Source organism: Mytilus californianus, unplaced genomic scaffold (assembly GCF_021869535.1).
Source record: "Mytilus californianus isolate M0D057914Y unplaced genomic scaffold, xbMytCali1.0.p SCAF_1, whole genome shotgun sequence".
Taxonomy (NCBI): Eukaryota; Metazoa; Mollusca; class Bivalvia; order Mytilida; family Mytilidae; genus Mytilus; species Mytilus californianus.
The window spans coordinates 32,408,226-32,427,344 of record NW_026262581.1 but is presented as its reverse complement, the minus strand read 5'-3'; the positions used below and the strand labels follow the sequence as shown (position 1 = coordinate 32,427,344).

Below are 19,119 nucleotides of genomic sequence, written 5' to 3'. Positions count from 1 at the left end.
GCCCAGTTGTCAGCGCTCATGGACTGACATGATATTGATGCGCTCGATCTTACTATTTTAAAATGTTAAAATCATTTGAAAAACTGGGTTTTGTCTACCTCCAAGGCATAGATGGCATTATCCAGATTGATTTATATATTTTTTTTGTTTTTAATGCTCTTCAAGTTCGTAAATGCTTTAACCCCAATTGTTTCCCTCGCCTAAGTCACTTATGAAGAAGGCATTATCAAATAAATAGACTGTCCTTGTAACAGTAGTATAATAGTCTGAAACATTGATAACGTCCACGCCTGCGACTCATGCATTATCAATGTTACTCTCAATACTGCTGTCCGTAAGGCTGTCTAGAATATATCACAAAAATACCCTTTTCATAAGTAACTATTATGTAAAGCAGTTATCAAATGCAAATGTATACTCTTCTTCTGTATCAAATATCGTGCGTCCCAAGTGTTAAATTTGACAAGGAGATGTCGTGATACATGTATATCGAGTTACTTTTGCCTTGCATATTTTTTATTCAATAAATTCCTATACAAATCAAATGAACGAATTACAATTTCTTACAAAGTAAATTTGGTTTTGTAATACTTAACCGGTGTCATTTAAACTAAAGTAATTTGAGGTATGTAAAAATATATTTTATACAATGATTTTATATGAAATCGTGCGTGATAATGTATGCACTGTTAGAATGAGCATTTGCGTCACCGTACCCAGTTCTCATGTTGTAAAAATGCGTGAAATTGTAAATTTATAAAATTATTTGAAAAAAAAGTTCACAATATGATTTCCCGAACAAAATCACTTCTAGCTTAATATAAATCTTGAAACTTATTTCTTATGAGAAATAACGACTTTTGATCCGAACACGACATGTAAAGTAGCATTTTTACAACATGACACCAGCGTGCAATCAATAATATACAAACACCTTCATGATCGTTTGGTTATAATTGTGACCATTAATTTTCTGTACATTTGACATTAATTCAGCGTCTTCTAAATATCACCCTATATAATTGTTTCCACAAATTTGATTAAGTAATAGACAGACGACAAAGTAGCTTACACACCATCTCGCTTACTGTATATATACACCACATGCAGAAAACATTATTAATTTAGTAAATTTCTACATAGAAAAAGAGAAATCTACAACATGCACTGACAAAATACAGTCTGATGCAAATGACTCTTTTAAGACTCCCTTTTTCTGTTGATGATTTTTCGACTGCGATTGATTTAAATGTACATTTGAAAGTAAACATTTAAAAGTAAAATATCACACAACGCTACAAGTACGTGCGCATATCTTTTTCGCCGAAACTTAATGTAAATTGCGTAGAAATTTGAAACAAACTCTTTTAATCTAATAAATTCATTACGTTTAATGATATTTGGGTATATTTTCTTTTTTTCCTTTCTTTTTTTATAACATAAATAGTGACTTTCTCCTTCGTCATATTTCAAAAAAGAATTTAGGTATGCGTAACATATAGACTATTTTTGAAATTATTCCAGAAATACAAAGTCGTAGAGTTCAAAGTTCGAACGAATGTAACGGAACATGTCCATTGCTAGGTAGTGCACTTTGATATGTGAAAACTCGTCGCGATATAGTCTGATTGTGTTGACGCGATGTTAAGCAATCCCTAATCAATTAATTAATCATTGATTTGTGATAAGGATGGGCAACCAGAATACGGGATATCTGACTCTTTTTATATATTTCAAATCTTGAAAGCTGTATAACCTTATGATATACTTTGTGATCAAAACATACGTGAGGCCATATAAATCAAACATAAGAATATGGCACTCATACCACATCTTCTTATATCTATGATTCGAAAAAATGTGCACTGTTTTTATCGGATGCAAGTAGCACACAATGTGATGTTCATGTCGGATGCAAGTAGCACAAGTGTGCTTATTTAAGTCGGTACCAGAGAACACTGGCCTCATTACAGAGGTGTCCTTTTGAATTGAGTTCACACTGCACTGTGGAACAAGAAGAGAGTGACTTGCAAAAACAGGTTATTGCATTATAATTATAATATCTCTCATGTTTATTTCTCCTTAAATTATTATTCCTTTCCAAAGTCAGTGGTTCTCTGCGAGCACTCCCGGCTTCCTCCACCAATAAAAACTAAGCGCCATGAAATAGCATAATAATGCTGAACAAATGGCGTTAAAACACCAATCAAATAATCATTAAATGCATGTATACCTATCAATACATTCAAGAAACGGATTTGAATGTGAGATAAAATCTGAAATGTAGTTCTACTGGTATGAAAAGTGCTTTATTAGTTCAATATTGAATGGTTGAAAAAATCAAAATGACTAGTACTGGTTTATCAATAAGGGCCACGGTATAATGCCCTGTTGGCTGTAAAAGCCGGATATATATGCGGAAATATTTGCATTGAAAATATACTAAGACCATTATTACAGACCTTAGGCATATAGCAGGATGACTGAGAAAACATTCATTATTTTAAATTTTAATATTGCTTCAATTATGTTCAAGACATTTGATACTCTCTCAGGGAAAGTTTATATCGGATGTATATATCACTCTTTTTGTTAAAGCTCTTTTTGGTGTTTGGCTTCTAAAACTTCTGGATTCATGTGTATCGGATGAAGGTTATTAAAAAAATACGTGTTATGTGCCCCTGAAATAGGTTTCATACGAGCGATCATATTAATTGATAATTTATTGTAACTTATATCCTTATTGTCAGATAAGAGTTACTGTTTTTAGCTTAAGTAATCTTGTTAAGCAACTTATACAAATTTAACTCGTAAATTACTTATCACAACTGATTTGTAAGAAATTTAGTAAAAGGAATCATATTAAAATCGTCCGAAGAAGCATTTACCATTTTCTTTACTTAAATATAGGGCTTTATGCCATCCAAGTTTAAATTGTTTTTTTATAAATAATAAGGGTTTAATGTGACAAAAAGTAAATATATACTTAACAAAACACAATGCAGGAAACTACTTAAGATTTAGTCACACAAACAAACCCAAATAGAGATGGGAACTTTTTGGTAGACTAAGTTTACATTTGACACTAGAGACAACCGTCACTTTTTCAAAACATCTATAGAAACGATAGTTTGTTGAGAAAGTCAACATGACTGCGATGGCACATGTAAATGTCTTCACAAGGTAAATACCCTACATTTTAAAAGTTTTAATACTTAAACGATAATAAAAAATTGAGCATTGTGGAAAGAGAAATATAAATTACCCGTTTTGATTTGTTTAAATTATTCGTCAGTAGGGTAGATTTTATTACAATATTTTTTAATGTATACGCAACAATTTACCCGGTATTACTTTGTTTTTGGGTTTTATAGAAATAAAGTCAGCCATTCGACTTTTCTTTTTATAGTCCTAGGTATCGCATGTCGTGTTGTGTGTTCAGCCGATACATATAAAATATATGTACATTGTCGGAAAATATCAAACTATTTGTACGAGCTATAGAATTAGTACGAAAAGCGAGGCAAAAAATAGTTTTACACTGTGATTTTAGACTAAATTTATTCTTTGGATCAATCAGTCCTGACAGACAGTTTGATGTACTTTAATTTTTTTTCTATAGATAAGTATGATCAGAAAGCACTATGTTTTATAATAAATCTATTCTATGTTTCACCATACACAGACAGTATGATGTACTTTCAAAATAAATTTATTTTATAAATTAACATTATGATCAGAAAGCATTGTGTTTGTATATGGAATAAATTCTTTTTATGACTCTGTATAATCAGAAAGTTCTGTGTAAAAAGTAAAATCATAAAAATATGTATACAATGAATTTATTTTTTAACAGTGTATGATCAGAAAATTCTGTGTATGTATAGTATAAATCTATTTTATTACTCTGTATATTCTATGTATGTATAGAATACATTTATTTTATAACTCTAAGTTCTGTGTATGTATCAGGCATGGGGCGAATTACATTACAATTACTTTGACAAAACCAGCATTACAATTACAATTACATGTATTTTGGAAAGTAATGCATTACATTACAATTACTTTACCAAAGCAATGCATTATATAACACATTACATTAGACCAAATAACAACAGTCAAACAAACGTAACCAGCTTTCTGAAGGTTGTCATACAGTTTTTTAAGTACATCCTTGGCATTATTCTGTATCAGTTTAGATGAGAGATGTTTCCGCCTCAGAATTCGAATTTTTGGGTTAAGCCTTTAATCAGGCTCGTAAAGTTTTGACTTTTAACTGTTGAAAATGGGAGTAAATCACCAGCAATATACTCAATAAGTGAATCTATAGCTTCTTTTTGCTTAGGGTCATTTTATTGATATTTCTGAATATCAGTTGGTTTTAAAAACCTTGATAAGGTTGATTTTGGCAGGATTTTATAGTCTAAGTAAACATCTCTGCGTTTTCTCAAATAACAGAGATGTTGTAAGGAATTTATTCTACCATTATGTTTTTTAATAAAAGTGTTAACTTAATCTCAATGGATATTTAATTACTTTTAAACCATAAATTTATTGTTAAAAGAAAGGAATTGATTGATATACAAACTAATTTGGTGGTTTTTGACAGGTTTCAATTATATGTGAATAAAATTATTTATTTTATTTTTAAATAATTATGTTTTTCAACAATTATAATTGTACATGAACATGATTACAAATAAAAAACTGTATTAGTTAAAATAAAAACAATTGTTTTCATCACATGTTTTAATTTTCCTATTTAAAAAAAAAGGTACTTATTATCCCTGATATTTGTAACAACATATAGGACTTAACATAATTTTGAAAAATGATGGTGTATGGGAGGGGGGTTCAACTTAACAAGTAATGCTATGTAATGCCATGTAATGCATAAATTACATGCATTTTTGCCAATGTAGTGCATGATATTACAATTAAATGTAATGACAAAATTGGGGTATTACACATAACATGCATTACTTGGAAAAATGTAATGCATAACAGGGTATTACAATTACAAATTAGCATTACCCCATTCCTGGTATGTATAGAATGAATTTATTCTATGCATTATTGTAAATAGAAAAAAATCTTTGAAAGGACAGCTTAGTACAAAAATGTACATAGCTCAAAATAAATGTATTTAAAATGTAACAAATTAACATTAATATAACAGTGAATTCTCAGAAATACACGCGTTACAGAATAAAAGTATACAAATAAGGCCCAACATTGCATTTTTCAATATTTCCAGGAAAAAAAAAGGAAATTTGGTTTTTTCCTTTGTATTCTTTTCTCAGTTCTATATATAATAATTATGACATTATACCATTGTGAACTCTTACTTTTTTTGCAAATTATTTTAGGGGTTCACTGATTTTGTCGAACTTCAATACGGAATAGACATTTTGTGTCAAAAATACCTCCTAAACCACTGAATGGATATTAATGGAACTTTCAAAGAATCCTTCGTACACATGTCATTGTGTATTTATTTAATCATCCAAATTCAGTTTGTCTTTTTTTCTCTGCAAAACATGAATGTTAACTTGTATTTAAACAAAAGTTACTTTTACAGAATGACTATCACAAACTGTTTAAAAGATTGAAACAACGATGGTATTACCCTGTCTAGTACAATCGTTACTATCTGCCATTCTCGCTACGTCCTAAATATGTAAAATTACTGTAGGCAGAGTTGTTACAATCGCTCCCCAGTTATCAGTGCTCATGTGCTGACATGATATTGATGCTGGCGTTTGTACTGTTAAAAATGTATAAATTATTTCAAACGCTGGGTTTTGTCTACCTCCAAGGCATATATGGCATTATCCAGCTTTTTGTACTATTTATTTGTACTTTTGTTTTTGTTTTTTAATGCTCTTCAACTTGGTTATTGGTTTGACCCTCCAACTGTTTTTACTCGTCTTAGTCACTTATGAAAAAAGCATTATCAGACTGTGCTTTTAACACTAGTAAAATAGTTTGCAACATTTAAAACATCCTCGCCAGCGGCTCAGGCATTATCAATGTTTCCGTTAATACTGTTGTCCGTAAGGCAGTCTATATATCACAACAATACCCTTTTGCTAGCTATAAAACCAGGTTTAACCCACCACTTTCTTCGGGAAATGTCTGTTATTAGTCAGAATATGGCAGTTGTTTTTCACTCGTTCCGTTGATTGATAGCGTTTGATTTTGACAGTTTTTATTGACTTCCCCTTTTTTTTATTTGTCTTGGAGTCCGCTATTTTTGTTATACTTTTTTTCATGTTAAGTAACAATTATGTAAGGCAGTTATTTTAAAAGGAAACCTATTATCAAATGCAAATCGATACTTTTTTGTATTAAATACCGTGCGTCCCAAGTGTTAAAGGAGACGGTCCGGTAAGGGCTAATTTCGGCCTAAAATAAGAAGTACATCCGATCAAACATTTTTGACATTTTTTTAAACACCCAAGTGTCTACTTCAGCTGATTCAATTAGTTCATGTAAAAGATTTGGACTAATTCTGTTATCAAAGATACTCAAATTCAAGCTTTAATATGAAAAATCTATCAAATATGCCAAAAAACGTCACTTTTCAGATGGTTTTGTCTAAAATGGAAGTGGCCGTATTCGTGGTCAGTCTCAACATTTATACATGTCATGTATTATCATTAAATACAACATATATTTAAACATTAAGACTGAACACAAGTGCGGCCACTTCCATTATAGACAAAAACCGTCTTAAAATGAACACAAATGCTAAAATTGTGAAGTTTTCAGTATTTTTGCATGAAACAATGATGCTATTACTTGATGCATGACCATTGTATTGTCAAAAGCATCCCATATTTATGTAACATAACTATTCTACTTTCCAATAAATATCTAAAAGTTGACATTTTCAACATCTTTGTAAACACGCTATTTGTTGGGGTCAAAAAGGGGTCTTACCGGGCCTACTCCTTTGACAAGGAGGTGTCGTGATATATCAAGTTACTCTTGCCTTGCATTCAACTAATTTGTATCAATTCAAATGAACGAGTTACAATTTCTAACAAAGTTAATTAAGGTTTTCAATACTTAACTGGTGTCATTTAAACTAAAGTAATTTGAGGTATGTAACAATGTATGTTATACAATGGTTTTATCAGAAACCGTGCATGATAATGTATGCACTGTAGGAATGCACATCTCCGTCACCATACCCAGCCTGCAATCCATAATATACAAACACTTCATGGTCGTTTAGTTATAATTGTGACCATTAATTTTCTGTACATTTGACATTAATTCAGCGTCTTCTAAATATTACCCTACATAATTGTTTCAGTTATAGACAGACGACAACGTAGCTAACACACCATCTCGCTTACTGTATGTATACACCACATGCAGAAAACATGGTAAATTTCTACATAGAAAAAGAGAAATCTACAACATGCAGTGACAAAATACAGTTTGTACATGTAGCAAATGACTCTTTTGAGACTCCCCTTTTCTGTTGATTTTTCGTCTGCGATTAATTTAAATGAACATCTAAAAATAAAATATCACAGCCCTACAAGTACGTGCGCACATTTTTTTTTTCGCCGAAACATAATGTAAATTGCGTTGAAAATTTGAAACAAACTTTTATAATCTGTTAAATTATTTATGATTAATGATATTTAGGTTTTTCCTTTCTTTTTTATGACATAAATAGTGACTTTCTCCTTCGTCATATTTTACAAGAGAATTTAGCTATGCGTAATATAGAGACTACATTTGATACAGTTCCAGAAATATAAGGCTTAGAGTTCAAAGTTCGAACGAATGTATGTCCATTTATAGGTAGTGCACTTTGATATGTGAAAACTCGTCGCGATATAGTCTTATTGTGCTGACGCGATGTTAAGCAATCCCTAATCAATTAATTAATCATTGATTGGTGATAAGGGTGGAGAGCCAGAATACGGGATATCCGACTCTTATCATATATTTCAAATCTTGAAACATAACTTTATGATATACTTTGTGATCAAAGCATACATGAGGCCATATAAATCAAACATAAGAATATGATTTGAAAAAAAAAGTGCACTGCTTTTATCGGATGCAAGTAGCACACATGTGATGTTCGTGTCGTACAGGCAATCTATATATTTAAGTCGGTAACAGAGAACACTGACCTTCTTACAGAGATGTCATTTTGAATTGCGTTTCACATCGCACTGTGGGAAGAAGAAGAGATTGACCTGCCAAGACAGGTTATTGCATTATAATTATAATATCTCTCAGGTTTATTTCTTCTTTAATTATTTTTCCTACCCAAAGTCAGTGGTTCTCTGCGAGCACTCCCGGCTTCCTCCACCAATAATAACTGACTGCCACGAAATAGCGATATAATGCTGAAAATGGCGTTAAAACACCAACCAATCAATCAATCAATCATTAGATGCATGTATGCCTTTCAACAAACGGGGTTGAATGTGAAAAAAAGTCTGAAATGTGGTTCTACTGGTATGAAAATTGCTTTATTAGTTTAATATTAAATGTTTGAAAAAAGTCATAATGACTAGTACTGGTTTATCAATTATGGCCACGGTATAATGCCCTGTTGGCTGTAAAAGCCGGATATATATGTGGAAATATTTGCATTGACAAATATACTAAGACCATTATTACAAATCGTAGCCATATATATAGCAGGGCCACTGAGAAAACATTCATTATTTTAAAACTATAATATTGCCTTCAATTATGTTATAGACCTGTGTTACTCTCTCAGGGAAAGGTTATCTCGGATGTGTATATCACTCTTTTTGTTAAAGCTCTTTTTGGTGTAAGTATGCTCTTTCATGTTTTATGTGCTTGGCTTCTAAAACTTCTGGATTCATTTGGATCGGATGAAGGTTAATAATGAAATACGTATTATGTGCCCCTGAAATAGGATTCGTACGAACGATCATAATAATAAGTTATTGTAACTTATATCCTTATTGTCAGAAAAGAGCTACTGTTTTTAGCTTAAGTAGTCTTGTTAAGCAACTTATACAAATTTAACTCGTAAATTACCTATCACAATTTATTTGTAAGAAATTTGGTAGAAGGAAGTTGCATATTACGTCATACTAAAATCGTTCGAAGAAGCATTTACCATTTTCTTAAAGTTTCTTCAAGTTTTTTATTTATATGATAAGGGTTTAATGTGACAAAAAGTAAATAAATACTGAACAAAACACAATGCAGGAAACAACATAGGAATGAGCGACACAAAGAAACCCAAACAGAGATGGTAAACGTCTTTTTTAAGAAAAGGCAAGCAGCCCCCCTTTTTTTTCAACTTAAGACAACCGTCACTTTTATAACACTTCTATAGAAACGACAGTTTGTTTAGAAAACCAACAGAACTGCGATGGCTGGCACATGTTAATGTCTTGACAAGGTAAAACCCTTCATTTAAAAAGTTTAAAAATAATTAAAAAAAAAAAATAGCGACGTGCAAAGAGAAATATAAATTACCCTACGACAAGTTTTAAGCTGTAGATATAGCCTTCGTAAGTAGGGTAGATCTAATAACAATATTTTTCACAAAAGAAATATTCACATTACCGTTTGTTCAATATAGAAGCGGAGTAACAGGAGACTTTATTTGTACATATTAATAAGACGATGTGGTATGAGTGCCAACTCTCCATCCAAGTCACGATGTATATAAAATGAACAATTATAGGTAAAAGTACGGCCTTCAACATGGAGCCTTGGCTCACACCGAACAGCAAGCTATAAAGGGCCTCACAATGACTAGTGTAAAACAATTCAAACAGGAAAACCAACGGTCTAATTTATATGAAAACAAGACGAGAAACATCTATGAACCACACCAACAAACGACATTCACTGAACAACAGGCTCCTGACTTAGGACAGGTGCATAAAATGCAGCGGGTTTAAACGTTTTAACAGGCGCCAACCTTCACCCAACTCGAGACAGTAGTGTAACATTACAACATAAAAAGACACAGTATAATATGTGTATAGATAAAGCAAAAATATATTTGTGTAATTGTTTTTGTACAATAGTTGGCTGGTTGCAGGATAATGATAATATTTCTATACAGTCGAGTATATTTACGACGTACAAACTACAAAATTGCTTCTTAATGGAAGATACCAGCCATTGGTTTTACATTGCAAACCTGAAAGTGTTTAAAATTTTGTACCCAAACTGCAATTTACTTTTTTCATATTACCGACTTTTGACTCCGGATTATATATTGTTTCGACAGGTTACCTACTCTATGGGTAGGACATCCTGGTACACTGTCTAGTACGAGCTACTAAAATTAGTAAACTCAAACATATAATCGTCGCAATTCGGGGGAAATTACCTGTTTTCTAATGATTTTGTTGTGTATAGAAAACATAAAACAATTAATTTTCCCTCCAAATTGTATCGATTGTTAGCTTGATTTTACTTCTTTAAGTTTCTCTTACTTGACCGAGTACCAGGATATCCTCCTACAGAAAAGGTAACCTGTCGAAAAATATTAAATCCGGAGACAAAAGTCGGTTTTATGAAAATAGTCTATTACATCTATAATTGACGTAATTCTTACGTTAACATACTACATCTGCAAGTGGGATCACAAAAGTGTTAAGAATATCACATTTTTTTTATGTTCTTGTTATATATGAATTGTATACATTTTACTCCTTTCTGAAGTCAAAATATAGTTTAACAACAAGATGGACCAATCATTGTCTTGGTTGATAAATCCTATCATATCGTTTGATATTCAAATGATCTAACTTATTTTGAAGACAATATTTTCACAATATGAGCAGTGTTTTTCGTGACGATTTGTAAAAGTGACGGTAAATATAGAATAATGGCATTTTTTGTTTTAATACTGACTTTATCAGCAAGAATATGATGCGAGACCGCTAAGGCGAGATAATATTCGAGCTGATGGAGTCAGTATCAAAACATAATTTTCCATTGTCCTTTTTATCGACAATATTGTGTTTTAACAATATGTTTTCTGGTTGAGAATAGGAAATAAAAGGAGATAGTAAGTAAAACTATGTTTACGCGTGATAGTTGTTTGGTTGTATGAATGAAGTCGAGTGCATTTCATTAGTACATAGTCGCAGAAGGACATGAACGCATGTCTGTAACTGTGTTCGTGTTTCCAATAACAACGCATGAACTTCTTCATTTCATCAAAGGTTCTCTGCATCTTAAATCCGCAGCTGCTTCATCATATCTTTATCGGAAATTTATCCTAAATCACAGTCTGGATTTAATTAAAAACCTTCACAGAAAATTTCTTACATATACTTATTATGACATTATGTCATGGTGAATACTTACTTTATCTGCAAATTATTTTAGGGGTTCACCGATTTTGCCCCACTTCAATAAGGGATAGACATTTTGTGTCTTAAATACCTCTCAAACCACTAACTAGATATCAATGGAACTTTCCAAGAATCTTCCGTACACATGTTATAGTGTATTCAATTGATAATCAACATTAATTTTGACGTTTTTTCTATGCAAAACAGGAATGTAATCTTGCGTTTAAACTTTTACAGAATAATGATATCACCAATTTTTTAATAGATTAAAATAACGAGAGTATAACTTGCCCAGTACAATTGTAATTGCTCTTGTCATTCTCGCTGCTATGCCTACAATAATTAAATTATTTTAGGCGTAGCGAGAATAGCAGAGCAGTAACAGTTGCTGCCCAGTTGTCAACGCCAATTTGCTGATATAATATAGATGCGTTTGTTTTTTCTTTTTATTAAATGTTAAAATCCTTTTAAAAACTAGATTTTGTCTACCTTCAAGGCATAGATGGCATTATCCAAATTAGGTACAATTTATTTGTATTTTTTGTTTGTTTTTAATCCTCTCCAACTTTGTAAATTTTGTGAGTTAACCCCAACTGTTTTCACTCGCCTACGTCACTTATGAATAATGCATTATCAAATAAATAGACTGTCCTTGTAACAGTTACAGTAGTATAGTCTGCAACATTGATAACGTCCTCGCCTTCGACTCAGGCATTATCAATGTTTGTGTCAGTACTGCTTTCCGTAAGACAGTCTATGCATCACAAAAATACCCTTTTCATAAGTAAGTATTGTGTAACACAGTTATTCCGAAAGAAAACCTATTATCAAATGCAAATGGACACTCTTCTTCTGTATCAAATATCGTGCGTCCCAAGTGTTAAATTTGATAAGGAGGTGTCGTGATATATCGAGTTACTCTTGCCTTGCATTTTATATTCGTTAAAATCCTAAAGAATTCAAATGAACGAGTTACATTTTCTTACACAGTGAAATAATTATTCAATATTGCACCGTTGTCATTTGAGATGTGTAAAAATGTATTTACAATGGTTTTATAAGAAACCGTGCGTGATAATGTATGCACTGTAAAAATGAACATTTCCGTCACCGTACCCAGCGTGCAATCCATAATGTAATCACTAAAACCGCCTTCATTGACGTTTGGTTATAATTGTGACAATCAGTTTTCTGTATTTTTGACATCAATTTAGCATTTTCTAAATATTACCCTACAGAGTTATTTCTACAAATTTGAAATCACTTATGGACAAACGACAACTGTATGTCCACACTACACGCAGAAAACGTACATTGTTATTAGAAAAACAGAAATCTAGCGCATGTACAGACAAAAATGCAGTTTAGTAGCAAATGACTCTTTTTAGACTCCATTTTCTGTTGATGATTGTTCATCTGTGATTGATTAAAAGGTACATTTGAAAGTAATATTATATCACAACGCTACCAGTACGTGCACATATGTTTTTCATCGAAACATAAATGTAAATTGCGTAGAAAATTTGAAACAAACTTTTAAAATCTGTTTAATACTTTGTTTTTAATGATATTTGGGTATGTTTTCTTTTTTTTTTATAACATAAATAGTGGCTTTTTCCTTCGTCATATTTTAAAAAAGAATTTGGTTACGCTTAATATATAGACTATATTTGATACTGTTCCAGAAGTATAATGAGTTCAAAGTTCGAACAAATGTAATGAAACGTGTCCATTTTTGGTAGTGCACTTTGATAAGTGAAAACTCGTCTTGATATAGTCTTATTGCAGGGGCGGATCCAGAACCTCTATGACTGGGGGGGCACCATGACAAAAATTTAAAGAGTTGTATAGATATGTATATATGTTAATTGAAATAAGAGGCATATAAGCATGTGTACAATAGAGTATGTCTAATAAAGTTAATCTACAAGAATGTCTGGTAGCACTATTCTCCTAGGATTTCTCCTTGCATACTGCATCACCACCTCCTTTGGATTTACAGTAATGTTCCTATGGGCATACATCATGATTAAGGAAGATAACCTGCTTGTTGACATTGTTGATCGTAAGTATGTCTTCACAAGTCTCAGTCTACTGATACTTCTCTCACACTCACAGGATGTTACTGGAAATATTCCACAAATTTTCAAAATTTGGTGCACATTTGGAAATATAATAGAGTTACAGTTTTGTAATGCTGTGTTTATATCTGAAGGTGGATCAGACTCATTTGCCCATTTCAACTTCCACATATGCATTTCTTGCTCCAGTGTTGATGGAGATGGTAAATCATCCACAAAGTACTCAAAATCATTAGTTGAGGATTGAGAAATCATGGCAGGTATTACCTGAAGTCCCATGGATGCCTTGATTTGCAGGTCACCAAACCTTGAGTTCATTTCTGTTAACATGTGATCAAGCAGAGGGATAGCAATTGTTTTCTTGTAATAATCCTCTGTTGATTCACATGGCACATTTGATCTCTTTGTCTGCCTCCCACATGTTCTTGGTTTAGATGGGGTTACATCTAACTCATCTGCCAACTTCAATATTTCTGAATACCACTTAGCATGAAATTCACCAATATTGTCTCTAACATCCTGTAAAGCTTCCTTGACAAGGCTAACTGACTCAAGAGCACTCACAACATCAACAGCTCTACCTAAAGAAAAAAATATATTTGGTTAAGTTGTGACTAATTAAATCAGATCTGTGAATACAGTATTTGAGTTATCTCCCTTTTTTCCTGTGGTTATTGACCAAATCAATCAGCAGGTTTAATTTTGTGTATATGATTTTGAAATCTAATAACAATATGTTGTTGATGGTAACATGTTCTTTTTGTAATGTAAATAAATTGAAGAAAAAAAATTGTTTCTGTTTTTTTGCTCCTTTACAATATCAAATTAAATAAGAGTTGTTTCCCTTAGACAGTTACTGACAGTACCTTGAAGTGATGTACTAAGTTGTTTTAGGTATCCAATACATCTCATTGTCACAAGCAGGGAGACTAGAAATTGACAGGATGTAATGTTGTTTTCTAGGCTTTGTGTGTCACTTATTGCAACCGGGCTTTTGTCCACTGATTTGATCTTTTCCATGGTTTCTATTATTGCTGGAAGGAAATCCCAAAAAATCTCAAAGGCATCATGTCTTTCTACCCATCTTGTTCTGCATAACTCCTTCAATTTCATTCTTTTTGTTTCATTTCTGTAATTTTGAAGCTGATCCTCTAGGAATGATTGCCTTTTAGGAGACCAATTAAAGAACTTGACTACCTGTCAAAGATAAAGACTTATAGGTTGATCAAAATAATCAAGCAATACATATGATACACATTTAATTACTGGTTTATGACAATTTTTTTTTATAGTATTATCCTATGAGAAATGAATAGAAATGCATTAATTGTATACCTTATCTGCAGTTCCCATCATATTCCTGACACATGGAATGTTAGCAGCAGCAACTATACATCTGTTTAGCTGGTGAGCTGTACACCAAAAGTGTAATGCCTTTGGGTATATCCTTTGAATTCTGGGACCAACTCCTTTCAAATGTCCAGTCATATTACCTGGAGAAAAAGTATATATATGTGAATGTGCACACATCATTTAAAACATACAATGACAGGTGCAAAGAATTAGAGAGCATGTCAAATTGTAACAAAACTATTCTTACAGTATATTCATCATTAAACAAATTCGACTGTTTACACACTGAGGTATATTAAACGAGGTTTACCTGCGCCGTCATAACATTGGCTCCTCATCAGATTTAAATCTAGTCCCATTTCTGGAAGCAGCTTCAGTAGCTCATTGGATAGTCTCTCTCCACTTGTATCATCACTCACTTCTATGAAGTCAACAAACTCTTCTCTAATGACACCTTTTAAAATAGAAATTTAATTCAAAATTATTTAATTATTTTTTTTCACTGTTATTGTATATCTTATACATGCACATGCATATAGTTTGCATGTTAAAACAGATACTTTAATAGCAGTTGGATTAACTGCTTAAATATAGTTGCAGATAATACATGCATGTACAGCTGTACATATGCCTTTTTTTTGTTAAGTTTGAAACAATAGATTATAAATGATTAATCAATATATATTTTTTAAATTTCTAATAAGTTGCCCAGTTTATTAGTTGATATATTAGTTATTACCTGCCAAATCAACAAAACGTAGACACACGGCTAACTGTTCAGTGTTGGATACATCTCTAGCTTCATCTGCAGATACAGAAAACATCCCTCCACTGTCTGTTATGTCTTTGATTATTTTTGATCTAATGATATTTCCTATAATGTCAATAATTTCATTTTGAACAGTCTTTGACCTGTATGTAGCATTTTTGGGGGCTGTTTTGAAATGTTCTACAAGAAAGTTATCACCAGCATCTATTCTGAAGTCCAAAAGTGCTTGAAAATTTCCAATATTTGCAGTATTTCCATTTACAATGTGCTTTGCATCATCTCTGTGGCCTCGAAGAGCAAAGTTCTGTCTTCCACAAATAAGGACGGTCTTTACAATTGATTCCAAAACCATCAAATTTTTCTCCTTGCGGCTCTCTAAACCATGATTCATGGTCATGTGTACATTAGTCTGTTGATTGACCTGCTGAACAAACATTTCACCTTTTGTTACACACTGCATGTGTCTCTGATAACCTGTACCACCTCGTTTTAAACTTTTGGTACTTTTCCCCCAAAAATGTTCATCAAATACTTCCAATGCCTTTTTCCAGTTTTTGAAAGGGGCATTGACAAGTTTGCCTCTTTTTTCAGGTTCCTTCTCAAATAAAACACAATGAAGACAGTATGCTCCATCCTCCTCTATGCTATAAACTAAGCCTGGATACTTGGAGATCCATTCTCTCCGAAAGCATCTGTTTTTATCAGCTATTTTTGTAGAAGGGAACTTGAAAGTATCAGGAATTGACACACCTTTTGTGTAGATTGTGTATTTCTCATCAATTTTTCTTCTGCAATTATATTTTTTTTATTCCGTGTATCCTTCATTTTTTTAATCAGTATTGTATGACCTAATTATGTTATCTTCCACAGTTATTCTTTATACTTTTGCACCTTATTATTCTGTACAATTATTCTTTTTCACACATTTTTCATATATTTTTTTTTTCATTTTTCTATATCTCTATTCTGTTAACCCCATCCAGACCCTCAATGATACGGTGAATTTCGATTTAACCAATTATTTTGTACGTTCTTTCGTTCTCTAAAAGGGTAAAAAATGAAAACGAAATGATTACAAGAGAAAGTGAAAATATTCATTTACCTATCATTTACGGCTGATTCTGCATTTGTAAAGTCTTCATTTCTTGTGGTTCGAGTTTCATCACTTTTCTGTCGTTTCGAGGAACTCCCAAAAAAACTCTGGATGGATATCTGTCTCTTCATAATTCAGTTGTTGATCATTTTTCTCATTAATTTTTAATTGCAATATTTGTTTTAACATCGCCATATCTATATATCAACAAACAGCACGTGTTTATAGACACTAAACATCTATTTTTACTTATTTTATGAAAGAACTATTTTGATTTGTCATTTCTTTTTTGAACAGAAGATTTCACCAATCGGCACGTAGTTTATATAAAAGCTTTTGGTAATAGACATTACACATAACTGTCAATATTTACACGCTGCTGATCGATAAATTGTAAAGGGGGTAATAAATCACACGTGTTGAAACTAAAGCCAATTAACCGACTCGTAAGGAAGTCAAATCAAGCTGTGAGGTAATTAAACATTTCCGCACATCTGGCATCTTTAGATAATCGGATTGTGTCGCAAGAAAATTGTGTGATAAAAAAAAATTTTCGTGACCACAACTGGGGGGGCACGTGCCCCCTGTGCCCCCCCGGTAAATCCGCCACTGTATTGTGAAGTGCTAAAGCGATGTTAATTAAGCAATCGCCAATCAATTTATTAATCAGTGATTTGTCATAAGGGTGGGAAGCCAGAATACGGAATATCCATCTTTTATCATATATTTTAAATCTTGAAAGATGTATAACTTAATGATATATTTTGTGATGAAAACATCCGTGAGTCCTTATGAATCTTACAATTTGAAAAGAATGCAATTGGACAAAAGTGCGCTGTATTCATCGGATACAAGTAACACACATGTGATGTTCATGTCGTACAGTCAAACCTATATATTAAAGTCGGTACCAAAGAAAACTGACAGTATAACAGAGGTCACCCTTGAAATTGAAATTGAGTTCCACAGTGCACTGGTACATGTTATACATGCACTACAGCGGGACAAGAAGAGGGTGACCTGCCTAATATAGGCGATCTTTATTGAAATTTCTAAGTTTGTACAAGGTGGCTGAACAAGTACACCATAGAAAAAAAAGATAAGAAAATGATATTCTTCATAAAAGTTTGATCAAACCTAAAATATTTCAGATATCATGTAGAACAACAATTGATAATTGAGGAAGCAGATAATTTCTCTCACTTTTTGTTATTTTTATGATTTAAAATCTACGGGTAATTTCGTTTCCATTAACATACAAGATAGAATAATCAGTCTATGGAAAGTGCGAATCGAGAAAACCGTTTCTTATGTGTAGTCGTGATATTTTCTAATGTGAAATTGTAAATATGCAGACACTTCATGAGGAAAAAGATGTTTTTTGCAATATTTTTTTTTAATATTTAAATATATAAATACGTTCAGTCCGAAGTTATTTAAGAGTTTTATGTATTACCATCAATCAAAAGAGTGTGAAATCGATTATTATAAGCCTTTCGATGTCCTTTTCAAAGGACAAAATGTCAAATATACCAGTTAAACGAGCATCAAGGTAAGATTTTTGTATGAACATACAAACTGTTAACCTATCATTTAAATATAAACGAAAATTAAGTCTTGAAATATGCTAAATATCAAAGTAAACGCAAAAGTTTATGTCCTTGTAAAAAATGTACTGCTATACGTTTTTCTTTTGTAAATAAATAATCAAATGCTATTTATTTTGTTGAAGATGCGATATTTTTTTAAATGTAGTTGCGATATGTTTTAATTGTAACTATACGTTTCATGTTTTATCAGGTAGCAGTCTTAGCCCATTTCTTATTGTCAAAATGAACTTTTGAGACAAAGTCATCTTTCGAAATTCTTAATTGTTCTTCAAACATATTTGTATTAGATAAAAGTTATATGGCAGATGTTTTTCACTTGTTCCGTTGATAGATCCCCTTTTTATACGACCGCAAAAAAATTCTGCGGTCGGATATTGGTATGACGTTGGCGTCGTCGTCGTCGTCGTCGTCGTCGTCGTCGTCGTCGTCGTCCGAAGACACATTGGGTTTCGCACTCTAACTTTAGTTTAAATGAATGGATCTCTATGAAATTTTACCATAAGGTTCGATACTACAAAAGGAAGGTTGGGATAGATTTATGGGGTTATGGTACCAACAGTTAAGGAATTAGGGGCCAAAAAGGGGCCAAAAAGGGGCCAAAAATAAGTATTTTTGTAACTTCCAGACATAACTTGTGTGTTAGTGTATGGATCTCTCTGACATTGTACATGTACCACAAGGTTCCATATCACAAAGGGAATGCTGGGATTGATTTTGGGGGTAATTGCCTCAAAATTTTAGGAAATAGGGGCCCAAAAAGGGGCAAAAAACAAGCATTTTTCTAGTTTCATGACAATAACTTGTGTGTAAGTGTATGGATCTTTCTGAAATTGTACTACAAGGTTCCATATCACAAAGGGAAAGCTGGAATTGA

At 32.3% G+C, this 19,119-nt stretch overlaps 1 protein-coding gene across 1 annotated transcript; it reads right to left on the bottom strand.

Moving 5' to 3' along the window:
• Nucleotides 1-13,139: 13,139 nt before the first annotated feature.
• LOC127718748 (52 kDa repressor of the inhibitor of the protein kinase-like) lies at nucleotides 13,140-16,304 on the bottom strand. Its single transcript, XM_052224806.1, has 5 exons — nucleotides 15,513-16,304; nucleotides 15,084-15,227; nucleotides 14,756-14,913; nucleotides 14,287-14,617; nucleotides 13,140-14,001 (listed from the first exon to the last, which is right to left on the bottom strand). The coding sequence occupies exons 1-5, from the start codon at nucleotides 16,000-16,002 to the stop codon at nucleotides 13,259-13,261; spliced, it is 1,866 nt and encodes a 621-aa protein (XP_052080766.1). The 5' UTR covers nucleotides 16,003-16,304; the 3' UTR covers nucleotides 13,140-13,258.
• Between the last annotated feature and the right edge of the window lie 2,815 nt (nucleotides 16,305-19,119).